Source organism: Meleagris gallopavo, chromosome 28 (assembly GCF_905368555.1).
Source record: "Meleagris gallopavo chromosome 28, MGAL_WU_HG_1.1, whole genome shotgun sequence".
Lineage (NCBI taxonomy): Eukaryota > Metazoa > Chordata > Aves > Galliformes > Phasianidae > Meleagris > Meleagris gallopavo.
In genome coordinates, this window is record NC_139431.1 from 3,148,052 (window position 1) to 3,167,345 (window position 19,294).

The following is a 19,294-nucleotide window of genomic DNA, read 5'->3' on the forward strand; positions in this document are numbered from 1 at the left end:
TGCGCAGAGCCCCTCTCAGCACGGAGCTGCTTAAACCCACCCCATGATTTGCATTAACGCAGCTTTCACTTCTCTAATACCTTAATGAATTTCTGCCGTTCGTGACCTCTCCTGAAATACACTTTTTTCCCCTCCTTTTCAATCTGCAAGAAGCCTTACAATAATAGCATTACTCCCTGGATTTCCCTACCCCCAAAGCAACCCGGGGTGATTCCGTCACCCAGTGCTGCCGGAGCCCCAGGACCATTGCTCTGATAAGAGAGGCAGCTGTAGGGACAGGCAGTGGGAGCTGCTGGAACCCCAAGATAACCCCAAACCTCGCGCTGCGCGAGCAGGACAGGAACCAGGGCTCAGGCTGTGGCCCCAACGCTTCCTGTTCGACTGAAAGAAACACAGTGAGGCAGCAGGAGCACGAAGCTGCGGGCACCCAGAGGACAGTGTTTGTGCCCTGCAGCCCCGCGCTCACCCAGCCGCACCAAGGCACGGCCAGGTAAGTGCCTGCAGCCCTGCAGCTCCACCGCTGCCCTCTCACCATGCTGCTTCTTCCCCTTCTTCCACCCCTCTGTGATGGACACAGGGAGGCGGTGGTAACATGAACCGGCATGAAACGTTTCTTGTTGTTTGTTTCCCTCGAAGCAAGAAACGTAACGGGTTGAAAAGCAAAGCTAACGGACACGGTTGGTAATTAGAGAGGGCAGCTTCAGGCAGTGGCAGAAGGACGTAAGGTATTCGCTCACCAAGAAGGCCTCAACGCTTTGCTCAGCTCAGGGTGAGTAATGGACCGCGTGTTTCCTTAAGCCTTACCTTGGTTTACAACAACTTCTGGTTAAATGAAGTGCTGCAAGGAGGCCTGAGGGATGGCCAGGTGGGCGGCGGGGCCCCAGTGGGTGAGTGAGCCATGGATGGGAACAGCAGGATCATGGTGATATGGATAATAAGACATGGAAATAACCTGCTCAGCCTCTCATAGCCCCAAACCCCTCCTGCTGGAAGTGCATAGCAGTAAGAACCACCCAAAAAGTGGAACGCTGCTGGAATCACTCAGTAAGCGTCGGGTAAAATTAGAGATGCTTCAGAAGCTGTTGGAAGCTTCATAGAACGGGATATTCAAACACAGAGCACAGGAGTGCTGCCCATCTCTCGGAAGGACCGGATCACCCGGCCCCACAGCCCCACCTGCAGCAGTGCTGTGGTTTGCAGGGGCTTCCTCTGCCCTGTGCAGGAGCAGCAAGCTGGCTGGTGGCACATCCAGACCAAAGGAGAGGCTCACTGCAAACTAACAAGCATGGAAGTGTTATATTCATAAATGGGTTTTTACTTGCTCGCATTTTTTCCTCCCATTAAACTCAATGACTTCCTAATTGCTTGAGACAGAATGAGACCAACGAAGTTTTGTTTTTTTTTTTTTTTTTTGGACAAAGAAACTCACCCTGCAGATGCACATGGTGCAATAGTGCAGGTGCTCAGGCGCCCACCCGGTTCAGGCTACAGAATACCCCCAAATACAGAGCAGAGGTGGAATGTGTGCGGGTCACAGCACCCACCCCAACGAGCAGCAAGCGCAGGGTGGGATGGGTTACGTCGTCAGCGCATTGAGCTCACAGACAACACATCCCACTACAACCACCACCAGCCCTCGGTTTTAGCAGGACGGGGGGTCTCGCCATGATCAGCCCCCCAGAACGGGCCCGGCCGCGGCGTGCAGGCGAGAGCTACGAGGAGAAGTGCGAGCGGCGGCAGGAGACACGCGAGGCCTTGCGGCGCCGTGGCCACGCACACAGCACCCGGCGGCTGGGCCGCAGCGACGAGCAGCCACAGAGCCCACGGCAGAGAGAGTTCCTGCGCAGGAGGAACCTTGGGAGCACCGCCGGGGAGCTCAGCCCACCCGTCCTGCTCCAGGTAATGCTTCACCCCCACCACGTCGGGGCCCTGATAGGCAAAGCGGCCGCATTTGTTTATGGGCTGCATCAGCCGAGGGCAAAGTGTGTCACCTCCCTTGCAGCATGTTCCTTCCTGTTTGCTAAGCTAAATGTGAACCAAATGGAGAGCTGCTGCTAATGCTCCAAGTGCAACCCCTTGTCTTGTCTGCTAAATTAGTTTCGCACTTCTATAATTATTTCTTCCCCTCCATTCCTCCTATGAGAACTGCACTGTAAACAACTGGGTTCCTTCCATCACCTTCCCTGCTAGCAGGAACAAAGATCATAGAATCATAAAATTGCTCAGGTTGGAAAAGATCTTAAAGATCATCACGCCCAATCGCAAGCTAACCGTACTACCCTAACTCTAACAACCCTCTGCTAAATCATCCCCTTGAGCACTGCATCCAAACGGTTTTTAAATACATCCAGGGATGGTGGGAAGACAAGGGGAATGGTTTTAAACTGAGACAGTGGAGGATTAGATTAGATATTAGGAGGAAGTTTTTCACTCAGAGGGTGGTGAGGCACTGGAACAGGTTGCCCAAGGAGGTTTGGATGCCCCATCCCTGGAGGCATTCAAGGCCAGGCTGGATGTGGCTCTGGGCAGCCTGGTCTGCTGGTTGGCGACCTGCACATAGCAGGGGGTTTAAAACTAGATGAGCACTGTGGCCCTTTTCAATCCAGGCCATTCTATGATCCTATGATTATATGGTGATGTGTCCGATGCTCTGCTCCCCGCTGCCTGCCCTGTGCTGCCCAGCTAACAGGAACCTGGAGCCTCAGATCTGCACAAAGGTGCAACGGACAAGACCCAGCAGACAAACAGATTTCCTTCTAGATTTGCATCCTGTGCAAAATAAATAGCAGATCCCATGGGAACAGCCGTGCTCTCAGTACACCTTACTACTCTTCCTCCACCAAAGGCACAACGTTGGACTCAGCTGCAGCCTTCTGCCCCTTGTTTCACAGACTCTGACATGAGCCATTTCTCATTGCAGCGCCCGTGGAGTCACCCCGTGTGCCCATCCACACTTGCCCAACTCGGGCTCAGCAGTCCTACAGGCATTTTGGCTGAAGCCATCCCTGGGTCGCACACCTCTACGAGCACTCGAGGTACGTGAGGGGCACTCGATGGCCCTTTTTCCCCTGAGCACCACAGCATCACGTTCCCACTATTCCTGGTAACCGTTGCTCCTCCTCAGTGCTGCTCAGCAGAGCTCAGCACATGCACAGAGAGGAGCTGTTGGGCCTCAGGTGCATCCTTTCACTTTATTTTCACAGGAACTCAGACTCCTGCAAGCACGAGGGTGAAGGACTCAGGCCAACAGACAGAGTAAGCCCTGCTCCCCTCAGCACAACCCAGCCATGCCCACTTCCTGCTGCCATAACACACAGCCTGCAGATACCTGCACTGTGCCCACAAGGAAAGAGCTGGGCTCTGGGCTGCTGTAAGGGCTTGCATTCACCTCACAAGTGTGCTCTCTTTTTCCATTTCAGCTGTGGAAATACAGTTTTCAATAAGGTAAGCAATATACACACGATATACAGCCCTGTTCCCACTGTTGCCTTCAGCTGATTTCAAAGCATTTGAATGCTGTCGCCCATTTGTTATTTGTTTGTGAACTGAAACAAGCCCATGGTCTGAAATACTTTCCCTTTCCTGCAGGAAATCATGCAGCTCTCTGGTTATCTGAAGGTAGGCACCAGGCACCACAAGCAGCCGTGGAGCAAGAACAACCATACATTATTACCATTATCAGACCAAGGGCTGCTTCCCCACAGGAGGCCCTGCACCGTGAGCTGCTGCTCAAGCAGAAGATGGTGATCCTGCAGGAGCTGCTCGCCACACTGCTGCACGCCTCTGAGAAGTCCTGGCAGGTACAGGCAGCTGGGGGCTTTGCCATGGGTAGGAACAGGCAGACCATGTAACCACAGTCCCATGGATCTCACTTTTCTGTGTCTTAGCGTAGCACTTTGGGGATGCTACACATGCAGCATCTGTCTGCAAAACAAAGGGCTTCTTTTCTCACCCTCCCCTTTCTGTTTAGGGCAAGTTGAACGCAAACTCAGAGAGAAATTGAGGGGACATGTGCTTGAAATTTCTCCCTCTGTCCTTATCAGGAGGTAAAGTGGAGGCAGTGCATTTTAGGGCTCATTCTTTAGGGACATATGAAGCATTTTATGCAGGTTTATTAAATGAAATGTTAATACAGGGTGCATCATACCATCCAAAAAAGGGTTTGAAAGTTATGTTGGGGCACAAAGGCAGTGATAGGGTGAGAGAGTATAAAAAAGAAGTGTTAGATGTACTGTGGTTAGAAGCTTCCGCCTTCGCTTGCTTCTTCAAATATAACACAGGAGGAAAAAAACACCGACACACTGCATGAAGTAGCCATGAAACCTCAGATTAGAAACAGGTGGGTGCACTTTGCTTCTTGCTGTCTCTGCTGCAGAAGGGAGGCTTCCCTCTGCCTTTCACTGGGGGCTACGAGTTAAACAAATTCACTCACTGCTGGCACAGAGCAAAGCAGGCAGCGCCATGCTGGGAAGGGGCAGCTGTGGGTGGGTTTGGATGTCCCTTGTATGCTGTGGCAGCTTTAAATTCCTCTCAGTATTTGAGGTTTTAAAGACCTGGGGCTGCAGGTACACGGGTGATCTGGCAGCAGCTCTTGAAGTGGTCAGAGTGATTTAAGGAGATGTTTGTGGATGCTTCTAGTTTGAAGGAGCAGGTGCACACCGTGCAGGAGGATGGGAGCATTGCAATGCTGCAGGGATCAGCCCCCTGATCCCCCCATGGTTTTACCTCCAGGATGGAGACTCTCCTGCCACAGCTCTGACACTCAGCTCTTGTCTTGTAAAACTGGTGGATTCAAAAGTACCAGCAGGTGCAGAAAACACAGTCTTTCCTATGACTGTTAAGAGTAAATTACTTCAGAGCTGTTCTCTTCTTAAAGATTATTTCTTTAATACATTTGCTTCCCTTCCGACCTTCTAAAGTTGAACCCAATGCTTGGAAGTGCCTTACAGCCCTGTAAAATCTAAGCTCTGTCACATCCCGTGCTTTACTGTGACTTTGTGGATCCATTTTCCTGGCACAAGCATTGTGTTTGTGCAAAGTGGAAGCCCTCCGGAAAAAGCAATTACTGCTTTACACCAGCTATTCCAAATGGCTCACAAAGGAGTATCGGAAACAGTTCATCAGCCACAGGACAACAACAGCTGCCAGACAAGAAGAGTTTTAAAGTCACTGAAGTGGCAGTTACAGAGAAACCCAGCAGAAGAGTTTTCAAGTAAAAAGTTTGGAGCTGCTCAGCCTGGTAACTTCATTGTTGAGGATGAGGACTATCAAGGATTCCAATCCAGCATCTACAAGAGTGGATACTTTTTGAACCCATTAACCTCAGCCTTCTCTTCTACCTGGAGTTTTGCCCCTGGGCTCCTGTACCAGGACTCTGAGTGATGATCAAAAATCACCAGAGACACCGCAGAGGAGAGGAAAAACCATCTGACAGTGATAGCTGTAGGGTTTGGTTGTTGGCGTGGTGATTTGCTTTTTTTAAACCGGCCCCTTTCATGTCAATAATCATCAGCACAAAGGCTTGGCCAGGATGAGCTCACGTAACTTTTCTGGTCAGAAGCACAACTACTTCTGCCCTCCCACGTATCTGCACAAACCTACTCGGTCTGGTAACAGGCAGTTTATTCCCTATAGGGAAATCTCAGCACCGTATGTTCTTCTGCCAACTTGTAAGCTGCGTCTCCATAAAAGCAGCCTGCCAGCACATTTCTGCTTTACAGCGTAGGAAGGGGCCGGTGCTCTGCTGCCCTGTACTCTGCACCGTGCGCAACAACCATGAAACACCACTGCCCTCCTTTGTAAGCCTCTGCATACAGCAGAACAAATGAACCACAAAGGAAAAACAGGCATAATATTTCATATTTTAAAATGCTCTTCAATATGCCACCTACTTTCTAAGGGGACGTAGCCCTCAGGCTATTTTTGTACTGACAACCGAACCGGGAAGCTTTATTCTTTGGGACTGTAAACTTATTCCTGTGCCAATTTAAACACTGCTAAGACACCAGAGAGTCAGGTTTGGCTTGGGTCTGACAACTCTTCCCCAAACATCAAGAAGCTGCTTATTAAAAAGCCCAGCTTCAAACACCAGCAAGCAGAGATGATAACGATGCTCTCAGTATCAGTAGTGAAAAAACAGCATATGTGAACTCTGCTAGAAATTTTATCTGAATTTGCATGCCGCCTGGTTTCACAAAACCTAAGCAAAAAGCCTAACAAACACCGAGATGATAACAGGAAAAATGAATCCTTGTTATTGTCATCCATCCTCCTGCCCGGCTGCTCAGTGTCCCAGTGCAGACCTGATCTGTTTCCCATGCAAGCTGCAGGATGAGAGCTCAGCACTGGAGGAGCCATCAGCTGGGACTCACAGCCCTGGGGCCAGGCAGCAGTTCTACCTCAGCAAGGGTCTCCACGTGTAAAGGTTTAACTTCCCCCACAACCCACTTATCCTGAGACTGAAGTCTTACTGGCACCGAAATACTTTGACCAAATCTAAACACAGTCTTATAGAAGGAAATGAATGAAATGCAAACTAACAGTGTTGGAGGCAGAATGTGTAAATTGTGATTACACACATTGGTCCAATTGTTTTTCCCCAGGGTCAGCTGAATGAAGATAAACTCAAGTGTAAACTGAGGGCTCTGGAAAATCAGCTGCAGGCCTGCACCCAGGTAAAGTCTGATTGCCTGAGCAACAAGCAAGGCTGAAGAAAGGCACAAAAAACTGAATCATGCAATTGGGTCAGGTCTCAGTTTCTAGAGTAATCTGATTAGATACGGATCTGAAAAGTATTTTTCCTTCTTGCTGAAGCAGTATTTCACAGCAAATTAGCAGTTACATTTACACAGTGTGGATTTGCTAACGCTCAGTGAGATTAGGAAAATGCCAGATAAAACCCCTCAAGCACTCTAATTCATCCTTTAAAGAGTTACTCAAAGGAGTGTGTGAAGAAGATCCTGATAGAGATGGAGGACCAGAAGCAGACCTATGAGCAGAAGGCAAAGGAGGCTCTGCAGAAAATGCTCGAGGACAAACTCCAGGCAGAGCAGCAGCTGCAAAACTCTCAGGTAGGAACCACGTTTGACACCTGGCTTTGCATTAATCTTATCCAGCCCCCTTATTTCAGGGAAAGGCAACAACCAGTTTACCATTTGCAAAGATGCAAAATGCCTTTTTTTTTTTTTTTTTTAAAGTGCTACCACCCAAAGTCCAAAGGTAATGACAACCTGCGCTCATTTTATGCTGTTTTTAGTAACCTGAAGTGGGGCTCATATCTGCTTCTCTTAGAGGTGCCTGGCTGCGACGAGGGAGGACCTTGCCTTCTGGAAGGAGCATTACACCATGCTCAAATCCGAGTGGGCCCAGATGGCCAAGGCACACAGCGAGCTCAAGAGCAACCTCCATGCCCTGCAAAGCCAACTGCAGGTACATCAGACCCCCATGGGAGCAGCACCGTGGCCCAAGGGAGCCCATGTTTTCTGATTTGCAAACAGCCCACAGGCTGAGATCATTTAATACAAAAGCCCTTTGGCGAAGTGCTGTTACTGCACACCCAGTCCTTGCTTCCCACCACAGCACACGGCTACACGGAATGAGGAGCTCTGCCAGGCCCTGGACTTCCTGCAGCACGAGCATGCCGAGCTCCAGCAGCACGCTGACACCCTGCAGCAGGACAACCAGCTCCAAGCCAAGCGTATCTGCAACATCGAAGGTACCACCACTCCTCCAGGGAAGGGCAGAGAGCAAGAACATAACCTGAAAGCCCTGGTTCTTGGAGCCTAGTACACCCAAAGCAATCTCTATCTGAACACACTGCATAACCTCAGCTTACTGAGAGCCTTTGGTTTCCAAAGGGTCCCAAATTAAAGATTAAAAGGGTTTCAAAAGAAGGGTGGAAAGGGAAACTTCCATAGCTGCATGTAGATATTTGCATGAACGCTGGTTTTCTTATTATTTCAGGTAAATTGCAAAAAGAACAAAATCAGAAGCTAATATTGGAGGCAACAATCAGCCACCTGCGCAGTGAGTAACACAAAAAAGTACAATGTGAAAGCTCTGCACTACTGCTGTAGCAATGACAGCAACTTGTTTTGTCCCCAGACCTGATGCAGAACCAGACCAATGAGCAGAAAACACAGGAAGTGATGGTGCAAAGAAAAGGTCAGCAAGCTTTTTAACTTCCACCTAAAGCTGCTCTAACTTGACATGGGAATGTCAGAAGTGACTCCAGGAGAAGTCTGTATTTGTTTAGAATAAAGGATTATATTAAAGCTACACAAAACTAGTTATGATTCTATGATTATATTTTGGTAGTTAACATTAAAATACAAGTTTATTTATGAGGCAGATACTTTACAAAAAAATAAATGGTTTTCATTCCAAGTTCTTTTTCAGTGGCTATGCCATTTTGAAAAAAAATTGTTTGTAGCTGCAATTACAGCTGTACTTCTGTACTCAAAGCAGTAAAAGAAACTTAAGCTCCTCCTCCCTTCCATTGCTGGTAAGTGCTTGAAAACACTTCTCTAAAGACTATCAGCTTGCACCTACAGGAGAGGCAAGCCTATGATAACTAACTGAGCTCCTCTCTGTACATAGCTTGCAAATACTATCTTTAAACTGTGCTGAGTAGACAAGCTACAAAGCAAACTGGAGGCCAAGATGTGTTTCTCACCAGCAGCCCGACTGTTTTCTAGATCAGGTTTTCACCACGCAGAACCCACCTCTCACTCCTGCCAAGGAAATGCAAAATGTCCTGTCTGAGCATCCCAAGGAGAAGGCAGAAGAAAGTCTGAGGGATGAGATGCAGGAAAGGACATCCCAGCTTACAGCAAAGGAGAAAGAGGTGAGGAAGTCACTGCTGGGACAGCAACCCTGTCAGGGATTGAGATACCTTTTAGATGCTCTCAGGAGCATAGAAAAACAGCACATTAAAGCCCCTGGAGGCAGACAGAGCTGCAGGCTGCACCTGGTATCCACCAAAAGGATTTACTCTGCTTTATTTCTGTTCTGATACCAGCCTCAGATGAAGCTCACAGTTTCTGCTGGCAGGGACAGGGCACCAAGAAACCGTATCTAGAACCACTGCTTCAGACAAAACCCATTTCTGTTCACGGGAAAACGATAAAGCCACTCGTTAAGAGCCAAAGCCTTAAGCATAAAGGAAGCGTGAGAGGGGGAGGTAGGAGGGCTCATAAATAAATAACAACCAAAAAAACCCTGTAACACCTGAACAAAAAACCCTCGGTTTTCTGACCTTCTGCAAGGTGCTTACCACATAAGCAATTATTTCAGGACAAAAAACCAGTAGCACAAACTGTCCTCTGCACACCAACAGTCCCACATATCTTACTGCAGAACTCAGATAACAGGGACTTATAAAAATAAGATCTGTGACTTACCAGAGCTGAGAAACACACCAGAACCTGCTCCATTAACTACTCCAGGACTATGCCCACATCACCTGGGGAAGGGGCTTAGCTGAGTGTAATCACAGCAAAAGGGAACAGCTGTGGATGCCAGCTGCATTGGCTCGCACAGAAGGACATGAACCCCTGCCATGATTTTACACCCCACATCTTTTTCCTGATCTGTGTGTGGTCTGAAGAAGTGGTTATTTTTTTCTTTCTTTCACATAATGTGAAAGATGGCAGTAAAAGCAAGCAGATCACAGGATGGGAGCAGTCAGGGCACTGTCTGGGCCCTCACCTAACACTGAAACCTGCTCTATCCTATGTAGGTATGTAAGGGCATGCGAGCAGCAGAAGGGGAAATCCCCCCTCGTCACACTGCCCACACACAGGTGAAGCACCATAGCTGCTGCGGGAGCCCTGCCAGTTCTGGGGTGCTTGAAGCCACAGGGCTCCCTCCCACTGACCCCTGCCTCCGTTCCCCCCCCCCCAAGTGCCAGGAGCTGCGTGCAGAGCTGGAGGCACTAAGCGAGGAGTACCGCTGCTGCTTGAGCTGCCTGCGCCAGTGCCGCCAGGAGCTCAACCAAAGCCAGATGGTGAAGGTGGGACTGACCCTCGCCCCTTCCTTGTGGCAGCTGCACATCACCCTGGGAAACACTCCTTTATTTGGGGCAGTGTGGAAGGATGAGCAGCATGCCCGTTAGGGATGGGATGAGAGGTTTCTTCTCTCCACCATCTCCTGGTTACACTTGCTTCCTTTTGCAGAGACAACGTGGTAACTGGCTCCCTCTTCTGCTGGCAGTGATAGCAATAGCCATGGCTGCTGTGCTGGCCAGCTACAGACCGTGAGCACCTCCTCAGTGACCTTCATGCAGAACTGACTTCTGACCTGCTGGCAGCAACCTGCCCTCACTGCAGTGCTCCTTCTACCGCTCCTTGCCTGCTTCATACCTCAAGCTGTTCTCGGCCAGATAAACTGACATGGCTCCAATAAATGTGGGGAGATCACCCTTCTCTTCCATGTGTTGGTTATTTAATGAGGGTTGCACTGCTTGGTCCCTGCACAAAGCCATTCAAATGGCACCTCTCAGACTCATGGGGACAGCAAGGACTGTGCGTCCCATGCATTTGGGAGCCAAGCTGTGTACATATAGAGAAACAACAATGCAATTCCCTTCATTTATTGTTTCAATGCATGGGAAATATTCCACCCTGCACCATCTTTACTGGCATCCAGCAATAAAACCACGTCTGCATACCACCCAACCCGAGCACCCTTCACACCGCATGCCCAGCCCAGGCTCAGCCATACCCCTAGCTTGTCTTGTGGCCAAGCACCTCAGCCACGTCTGCTTCTCTTCCATGCTCAGCACATTAATTTGGCAGAGCCAGGTTTTCCCACCCATCAGAGCTGTGCAGTCTTTACGGCGGCGCTTGTCCCTTGCTAAGCGTGGGCTCAGACACGAGGTGTGACACCACATCACACACACAATACAGAGCCTACAACAAACTTCACAAACTAAGAATACTGCCGTGTTAGCATTTTTTATTAATCCTCAGTAGTTCACAGCAAATAAATACACACAATAACACACTCCACAGTCGGGATCCAGGCTGTGGAGCTGCTCTGTTTGTTCATCCACATATTTGGGACATGCATGGACTTGATCCACACCTGGTCTGAGCGGTCAGGCCCAAACCCATCTGGTTCTTGCACGAGGCCTCCCAAAAGTGCCTCAGTGGGTTCCCCACCTCACTCCCTGAGGCATGTGAGGAACAGGGTGAAAAGCCAGTGTTTGTCTGTCTGTTTGTCACAAGGCAACTGCTGGCAGCAACACCACCTCGCTGGAAATGCAGAGATCGATGAAGTCGCTCTGTGCACAGAAGTCATCCCTCAGCTGTTTGCTCCAGGCGTCCAGCACCTCCTGCAGCTCCATGCAGAGGCTCTCGGGGATACTGAAGGAGCAGATCTGCACCCGGAGCCCTCCCTGTATCCTGAGGCAGGAGGCCTGGGCCATGAACACCCTGAGTGGCGTCAGTGCCAGGCAGTTCTCAGCACCCCCCTCCACCGGGAAGGTGTAGGCTGCTGGATAGCCCAGAAGCACCCCAAACACGGTGCAGAGATTCCAACCCGTGGCCACGACCTCACTGCAGGACACGGGGCTGTCGGCAGCCTCCTCCGCAGCCACGAGGTGGCCCAGGAGGGCCTCGACGTGGTCCCTGATGGCCGCAGCCTCAGCTGGGCCGCAGAGCGCAGGACCGGACCGCGCTGCCGCCACGTCAATGAAAGGTCCGGGGTGGGCACGGAGCGCGGCCTCCAGCTGTCGCCGAGCACGGCCCGGGTGCAGCAGCAGCACCTCGCCCGCCACGCCCAACAGGTGCAGGCGGCCCAGGCCCAGCCCGGCCTCCCGCAGCCGCTCCACGTAACGCCGCAGCTCGGCGGGCCCCGCCGCCCCGCAGTCGTACAGCAGCGCCGGCTTCAGCCCCGCCGCCACCGCCAGCACCTCTCCGGCCAGCTGCAGGGCGCGGGCCGCCGCCAGCCGCCGCCTGGACCCGGACCCCAGCGCCTCCCGAGCCGCCGCCACCAGCTGCGCGGCGGGCAGGACGGCCCGCGCCTCGCCGCGGCCCGCGGGGCCCATGGCCGAGCCCCGGCCTAGAGTAGCGGCGCACCCGGCGCCCGCGGCTTCCGGCCCGGCCACAGCGCCACGCGACGCCGGGGCGGAGCGGCCTATGGCGGCGGGGCAGGCCTCACTGAGGCGGAGCTGAACACGAAAGAAGGCGGAGCGGAGCGATGCTGGAGCTCAGAGCTCCCCCTGCCTTTAGGTGTTATTCTAAATGCACGCGGGGAAAGAGACGTGAAATAGAAAGCACAGCGGAAGGAACATTAGCTGGCCTGAGAGCTAGCAGCTCTCAGAGGCTGGCTAAAGAGAAAATAACGTTATCTCGTCTTAAGGCAATTTTAATAGAATACAGATCAGTTTTTCCTCTCTCCCACTCAAATCTTTATATACAGGATGTCAGTATTTGGTTTAAAAAATATTACAGAATTACAAATCTGATTTATACATAGTGGTGGGTTATGCAAGCAGCTAAAAACAGTGATGGAGCTAGAAGCATTCCTTATTCCCTTTATTTATAACACTCCCCAAATAAAAGTATCATGAGACTGTGGAAATTCAATCAGAAAACCAGATTTACAGATTTCATTCAGGTTCAGGCAAGGCACTTATCAGAGTTTTCTTATATACACAAGGGAGGGAAGAGCACAGGAGGAACAAGTGCCTGTCACTGCGCAGGCAGTGGCTGTGCCATGTGCATGGTAGGGGCCTGCATCGGCCACCCCTCCTGGTGGGTCTGCAACAGGCGGTACAGCTGCTTCAGGTGAGCCACAATGTTGTCCTTGATGTCAGGAGTAGAGATCTGGAGCCGCACACTGCCGCTGTCAAAGGAGCGCGTGAAGTCACCGGAAAACATCTCGTATATCATCCGGGCCACAACAGGGATGACCTGTTAAAGAAATCCATCATTTCAGCCTAGCCATCACACAGTACATTTCTGTTCTGCAGCAAGGACTCCTTGCTCGAGAAGTTTCCCTGCAGGATAGTTTCCACAGACACCTAAAGCACACTCATAGCTCAGTGCTATTTGGCAACACAGCGCACCTGCATATGCTGTGACAAAATCCAGCGGCCCTGTTGGGATTTCCCCCTGCCAGTGGTCACAGCAAAGAACAACAGTTCTCTGGTTCCTGTGGGTATCAATCTAGAGCCAGCACATTGCCCCAGCAGGGCTATCACATGTCACTCCAAGGCCTTCATTCCTACCTGAACCACGATCAGCTTTCTCTCCCGAGGTTTTCCATCAGGCCACTCTTCCCCAAAACAGAAATAGATCTCAAATGGTGGCTGTTTCTCAATTTGTCCTTTCTGGTGGGCAATCAGCTCTAAGAAGAAAAGCAGAATGCTGTAGGTTTGTCCACCTTTTGGATAGGAACGCTTACCATGTCCCACCCACATTGTGCCAGGTTTCAACTATGCTCTCTTGCCAAAGCTGCTTCCTGCATATCCACAATTACAGCCTGTTTCTTGAATACAGAAAAGCTTTCTTTAAAAGCAAACCCACCAGCAGCTCTCAGAGCATTAAATGAGCTACTCCACAGTCCATTGAGGTCAGGAGAAGCAAGGACAACTACTCATGCTCCACACATATGCAAACTAATTAGCACATTCAAACCAACCCCCAGGACAGACCGCCATTTCCAATGATGTCACCAAGGGCCCACACCAGGACCCAAAGTTATCTTCCAGAAGCAGAAGCTACCTACCACTTAGGAACGTTTCCAAACAGAAGAGTTTGACTTTCTTTTGCCTCTCAATCAAATTTGGTGTAGTGGCAGAAGGTGCACAGGGACCGGACCAGTACACCTTGCACTGGCAGAGCCGGACAGCGTAGATGGCATGGCCACTGACCTCCAGGATCAGTCCCCTGTCCATAACATCCAGCAGCCGACTGGTGAAGATCTTTTGCTTTTCATTGGTGATTTGCTCTGTTCCTGGAAACCTTACTTGCTCCAAATTAATTGGCCCAAAGAGCTCTTCCTGGTCTGGCATAGGACCCAGCTCTCCGTAGAACAGTCTGCATCCCTGCGGGTTGCTCACAGTTGTCGTCTGCCCAGTCTCCTTTCCTCGATATTCGAACTTGATTTCTAGGTCTGTCACTGAGAGAAACTGTCAGTAGGACTTTTCCTGGACCTCTGCACATACATCAGCAGTAGAGACATATCACACAATACAAGCTAGGCTTGCAGGGATGTTTTAGCTATACACAGATGCTAACAAGCAAAAAGGATTAAAAAATGGTTTTGACTTTTTAAGTACAAGGACAGAAGCACTACAAACCCATGAACGTACTTGGAAGAGAGCTGATCCAGAGCTCCGGGCTGCTGAAGAAGTCATGCTGCAAAGCAGTTGGGGGCATCTCCATATCCAGAGGTTCATTCTTTGGCCACACAGCTTCAGGGCTACAGTTCTCTGCGCTGGCTGGAGCCATCGGAGAATCTACAGAAGGGAATTGACTCTTTCCTAAGCCAAGTCTTAATTTCAAGCATGCACCAATATACAAGCAAATAACTTCACTATTACATTACAGACTATGGTACCAACCATTGATATTAAGAAATGGAAATGTCTCTTGAATAGGGACATGCTGAGATGGATTCAATTCTTCCTCTTCATCGTCATCAAGATCATTTTCCTTCTCATCCCATGGAGCTGAGCCAGTGGAACCTGCAAACAAGCACAAAGTGGGCAGACAATTGGTACAAAACACTGCAGTGCATTTCTTGGGGAAAAAAAAGATGCAGTTTTCATACTGGCTTTGGACAATATCAAAAGAAAATCTCATCTGTACAACATTTTCAGCTTAAAACCTGCTTTTAGAAAGCTGAAGGTACAGAAACTATCGATAACATTGGATTATTATTTTTTTTTTTAGCAGAAAGCATGCTACTGTGTGAAGATGTATTAATTTTAGTACAGGCATACTATGGCTCAAAGTCCTCTTTAGGTGCAGCTGGGCTTACAGCAGCTGCCAGGCACTGCACGCAAAGGCAGCTCGGGAGTTAATGCCACGCAGGGAAAGGTGCACGCATTGGACAAACGCCCGCTCAGTAACCAGCTCTGTACCAACAAGGCCCTCACCTGGATTAATGATTGATCCCTGGGACTGTGGGATATCGCACACTTCATAAATTTTCACAGGATTCATGGGCACCTCCTTGGTGCCATCATACATCAAATTAAACTCCCGGCTTTTGTTAAGAGCACATCGGAGCTGGGCTTTCCATTTTGCAGGGTCTGGCTCGTCGACTCCTTCCTGGTACTTTCCTGTTTCCACAGCCCATGCCTGGGGACAAAGTACAGCACCGTGCTCAGTCCCCTTACAACACAGCCAATTATCGGAAATAAAACTTAGAAATAAATTTAGTGTGAAAATCCTCTGTTGCAGAAGCCTTAACCACAGCTCTTCTGATAACAACAGCAGACGTTCCCTCCTTAATAGCTTTTTCCATTAAAAGGAGAAGGAAAAAATAAACATGTATGAAGATGCTGCTCTGAATGTACAAGTTAAGTACCAACCACACAGGATTGTGCACTGAGTCTCTCTGGGTGTCTCAGCTGTGATACCAGAAACCATTTCTGGAAGCATCTCCTGTGCAGGGGATGGATTTGGTTACAGTGGAGTGGAGCAGCCCCAACATCAGGGCATCAGTCATCCACTGACCAGGCAACCACGCATCACCAGGCCTGTCGTGGTCTGAAAGGGTTAAAGAACTGTACACCTCTCCAGCACAGTGCCAAGCTTGGCATCCAGGTGCACAGAGTGGCATTTCAAAGAGCCAAGAAAGAGAACAAAACACACCTGGAAAGTGTTACTGAAACGCCTATAGAGCTCTGGGGACAACAATTCGGCCCTTTGTGTAACCAAGCTTCTCCCTCCCTCACCTTGAAGATGGTGTTCTCCTCCTCGTGCTGCGGGCTGTGCCGGGTTGCGTGCTTCCAGGGGATCTGGAACCGCTTGGCTTCTCGGTTCAGCCAGATGAGGCCGGGGTACATCCCGCTGTCCACCTGGGCCACCAGCCACGGCTTCAGGCGCACTCTGCGCGGGTGCAATGCCATTGTCTAAGAAAGACACAGGTGATAGCAGACCAACTGCAGCAGGTTAGTTGAGATTTCTCTTGTTTACAAAGTGAACTTCATGAAAAAGCACCCTATGGGTGCTACTGCTATCACTTGTTGTTGTTGCACACTGAAATCACTGACTCAGACTTAGCTAGCGACTGTTCTACAGGAGGAGCTTCAAACGGGTCACTAAGCAGAGACTGTAAGTATTTTAGAACAACAACTTGGTAAATATTCCATTAAGTAGAGATGTATGTTATTTGTGTTAACTGGGAAGGGTGAGCCCCAGCCAAGCCTGACCTGGAAATGCTGCACAGGAGATAAAGCCACCAGCAAGCCACAGCAAGAACTGACATTGGAATTCCAGAAGCCTCCACGTACCCCTCACTGAATGGGACTCTCTCACTTAGTTTTCCTTCAGTCCTGTCAGTCTCGCTTTAGAGAGACAAAGCTAACATGCCAGATCTGAAGTTTCTGCCCCATCTGAGGTATAGGAGGAATCATCAGCGTGGACAGGACCGCTTGATAAGAGATGGGCTTTCCTCCAGAAGTTATTTCATGTCTTTCCTCAAGTTCCTCAGTGCAGTAGAATCATCTGCAAACATCCCCACAAGGTGCTGACCTGTAATAACTGCAGTGTTTATCCAGGAGGACATGAACTGCAAGTCTGTGCTCATGCTAGAAATCAAGTCATGCTGCCTTAATGGTTTCTTAAGAAAACAAAACTGCAGTTAAACTACAAATCGGATGCCTTAAGTAGCATCGTGTTGCTGCTACATTCGTAACCAGCAATATTCTTCTTCATCAGAACAGACAAAGCCAAAGAGAGTTAATAACTGCCCCCTCTGCAAGAAAAAGCAGCATTGAGCATCTGTTGGGAGGAGGGATTCATGCTACACGTGTTAGAAGGCGTATCTCACACATTCATTCTGTGAATTGTGAAATAATGAGGAAAAAATGGCAAATTTCCCATTGATAAAGCAGATACAGGAGAAGTAAATCCTTCACCTGAGCCCCAGACACTGCTACTGGAGTTGCAAAATGAGTCGAGCAGCAGAGATAGAGGAGATGATAAAGCCTATCCAAGAACTAGCTCAGGAACACGTTTTATTTGTTCAAATACCTGCAAGTGTTCACACAAAATTAATCTGAACACAGCTTATTTTATCTGTTAAGCAAAGAAATTGTCCTGATTTCACTGCAAATCCTGTTTAAATAGTAGTTGGAACACATGCTTAGCCAAGGACCCGGGCATATTAGCAGTGTGTTCTCCAGGTGCTGCAAAAAATCAGAAAGGAATCCTCAACATTATTTTTATGCTTCTGAAAGCTGCTCTATCAGTTATCCATATACAAAATCCCATCAGAATTAAACACTCCATAAAGTCCTTGCAAAGTCACAAAGCCCAGTTTAATTCTGGGCTTAGAATTGAGACAAAAACCAACAAAAATCAGGTATTGATTTCACATGCAAAGGGAAAACCAGTGATTTCTCCTTGGAACAAGGAAATCCTAACTGAAGCTCACTTCTACAACTTCTCATACATTTAATTTTACTACAAGCAGCCTCCCTGCCTCTAGTAACGCACACATCTGCAAGGCCAAGATGGAATAGAAACCCATACACACCACAGAGAAAAATTCATGCCTGCCTTTCATAGAAAATGAATTCAGTCACGTGCACGGTGCATTGGCACTGCCCACTGGGATCAAATTGTCCCCTGGATGACAGCCAGCCCCTGTCAATACCAGACGTTACAATGCTTTATGACCTTTTATCACCAATGACTTGTTGACACACTACGAGAGCAAACCAACTCGAATCCATTGCAGCAGACATTGACTCAGCCCCTCACAGCCTTCAACTTCCAGCCCACGAATCCGCGACCACCGGGCACTGCGAGGGCAAAATGTTACCCAGCAAGAGCTCACGTGGGGCTGGAAAACGAACAAACATCTCTCAGCCCAGCAGTGAAAGTCAAATCCAGCCACAGTTGATTTCGGTGACTCTCAGCACAGCTGACAGCCAGCATAACAGGGGCTGCTGTGGGTCAGGGTGAATAGCCCCGTGCTCCCCCGACCTGAAGGATGCTCCGTGCCCCTCCTGCCTCCCTCATCCACACCTCTCCCCATAGCATTGCAGCCCACGGGTTTTCCCAGCTGCAGCGCTTTCAGGCTCTGCCAGCACCGCCAACACTCAGCACCTTCCCAACCAGCTCACAGCGCCTCTAAGAAAGGAAGGGGCGTTTTCTGGGTGCAGCTTTGCAGTACCACGGGCTGCCACCTCATTCCTCACTTGTTACCTTTGTTTGATGACATTCCCGTGCATCTGGTGGATATATATTTTTTTCTTTCCCAAAGGCAAGCAACTCAACCCTCAGTATCAGTATTCCCACCGACAAACACGCTGAACTTTCATCCAGTTAGCTGACACTCCACCACCCCCTCTCCCCGCACGGGGAACCTGCGGCTCCCACATCTCACAGCTTTGTACATCTCCGCTTCCCCAAAACCCCGCAGCCCCTCGGTGCGGCCATTAACCCTTTCAGCACGATTAACCCTCGCGATTCCCACGACAGAGATGGAAGGAAGGGGCCTCCCAGGTGCCGGGTCTCATAGCTGTGCTACGGGAACAGCCGTCGCGGCACGGGGGGGACGAGACCCACCCCATCCTGCCTCCGGGATTCGCTTCTGCCGACTTGAAAGACATCGCTTAAGGCTAACGGCAGCACGACCCGTGCGAGCAGATACAGAAAGCAATAAACGGGCACGGGCCGGGCAGTCCCCTCCCCTTACAGCCCGGAACGGGCCGGGCAGGAACACCGCGGGACACCTCCCGGCGCCGCCTCGCACGGAGCCGACTCCTCTCCCCATCGCCCGCCTCCCAGCTCCGCCGCGGCCCCGCGCCCCGACACGCTCCGCCGGAACCCCGCACCGAGCGAGTCCCGAGAGCGGCCCCGCACCGCCGGGCCCCGCCGCACAGCTCGATCCCGCGCCACTCACCGCTCCGCTCCGCCGGGGGGTGCCGCGCCGAGGCAGGGGCCGCTCCGCTCCGCGCCCCGGGGCTCTCCGCCGCCCCGCGGGGCCCGCGCGTGGGCGCAGCGGCGGGGCGGCGCCGGCGGAGGAGCGAAGGGGAGCGCGGCGGCGGCGGCGCGCACACGGCGGCGGCTCCGCCCTCACCTGCTCAGGTGCGCCGGGCGCAGCC

General features: G+C 50.5%; 3 protein-coding genes across 10 annotated transcripts; 1 reads left to right on the forward strand and 2 right to left on the reverse strand.

Moving 5' to 3' along the window:
* Positions 1 to 94: 94 nt before the first annotated feature.
* TRAF3IP3 (TRAF3 interacting protein 3) lies at positions 95 to 10,418 on the forward strand. 8 transcript variants are annotated; one of them, XM_085210343.1, is made up of 18 exons: positions 95 to 490; positions 637 to 769; positions 1,422 to 1,899; positions 2,921 to 3,035; positions 3,204 to 3,255; positions 3,420 to 3,444; positions 3,589 to 3,618; positions 3,705 to 3,800; positions 6,603 to 6,674; positions 6,930 to 7,070; positions 7,291 to 7,428; positions 7,579 to 7,714; positions 7,963 to 8,025; positions 8,104 to 8,163; positions 8,697 to 8,845; positions 9,740 to 9,802; positions 9,905 to 10,012; positions 10,176 to 10,418. In XM_085210343.1, the coding sequence occupies exons 3-18, from the start codon at positions 1,666 to 1,668 to the stop codon at positions 10,257 to 10,259; spliced, it is 1,566 nt and encodes a 521-aa protein (XP_085066469.1). In that variant the 5' UTR covers positions 95 to 490; positions 637 to 769; positions 1,422 to 1,665; the 3' UTR covers positions 10,260 to 10,418. The 8 variants fall into 8 exon arrangements, with proteins under 8 accessions (XP_085066469.1, XP_085066464.1, XP_085066470.1 ...); XM_085210338.1 differs by having other exon boundaries at positions 9,740 to 10,012; XM_085210344.1 differs by lacking the exon at positions 9,740 to 9,802.
* A 521-nt stretch (positions 10,419 to 10,939) lies between these two features.
* On the reverse strand, positions 10,940 to 12,360 carry C28H1orf74 (chromosome 28 C1orf74 homolog). Its single transcript, XM_010724290.4, has one exon. The coding sequence runs from the start codon at positions 12,047 to 12,049 to the stop codon at positions 11,222 to 11,224; it is 828 nt and encodes a 275-aa protein (XP_010722592.2). The 5' UTR covers positions 12,050 to 12,360; the 3' UTR covers positions 10,940 to 11,221.
* A 152-nt stretch (positions 12,361 to 12,512) lies between these two features.
* Positions 12,513 to 19,294, reverse strand: IRF6 (interferon regulatory factor 6). The gene is made up of 8 exons (XM_085210379.1): positions 19,093 to 19,294; positions 15,914 to 16,090; positions 15,110 to 15,314; positions 14,573 to 14,695; positions 14,321 to 14,467; positions 13,735 to 14,127; positions 13,235 to 13,353; positions 12,513 to 12,917 (listed from the first exon to the last, which is right to left on the reverse strand). The coding sequence occupies exons 2-8, from the start codon at positions 16,085 to 16,087 to the stop codon at positions 12,696 to 12,698; spliced, it is 1,383 nt and encodes a 460-aa protein (XP_085066505.1). The 5' UTR covers positions 16,088 to 16,090; positions 19,093 to 19,294; the 3' UTR covers positions 12,513 to 12,695.

Excerpts from the sequence above, each read along its gene's own strand:
- TRAF3IP3 (XM_085210338.1), top strand. The coding sequence starts at position 1,666 with ATGATCAGCCCCCCAGAACGGGCCCGGCCGCGGCGTGCAGGCGAGAGC. Across the intron at positions 8,846-9,739 it reads TTACAGCAAAGGAGAAAGAG|GTATGTAAGGGCATGCGAGC; the intron begins GTGAGGAAGTCA and ends TATCCTATGTAG. Across the intron at positions 10,013-10,175 it reads ACCAAAGCCAGATGGTGAAG|AGACAACGTGGTAACTGGCT; the intron begins GTGGGACTGACC and ends TTCCTTTTGCAG.
- C28H1orf74 (XM_010724290.4), bottom strand. The coding sequence starts at position 12,049 with ATGGGCCCCGCGGGCCGCGGCGAGGCGCGGGCCGTCCTGCCCGCCGCG.
- IRF6 (XM_085210379.1), bottom strand. The coding sequence starts at position 16,087 with ATGGCATTGCACCCGCGCAGAGTGCGCCTGAAGCCGTGGCTGGTGGCC. Across the intron at positions 14,696-15,109 it reads GGGATCAATCATTAATCCAG|GTTCCACTGGCTCAGCTCCA; the intron begins GTGAGGGCCTTG and ends GCTTGTTTGCAG. Across the intron at positions 12,918-13,234 it reads GAAAGCTGATCGTGGTTCAG|GTCATCCCTGTTGTGGCCCG; the intron begins GTAGGAATGAAG and ends TTTCTTTAACAG.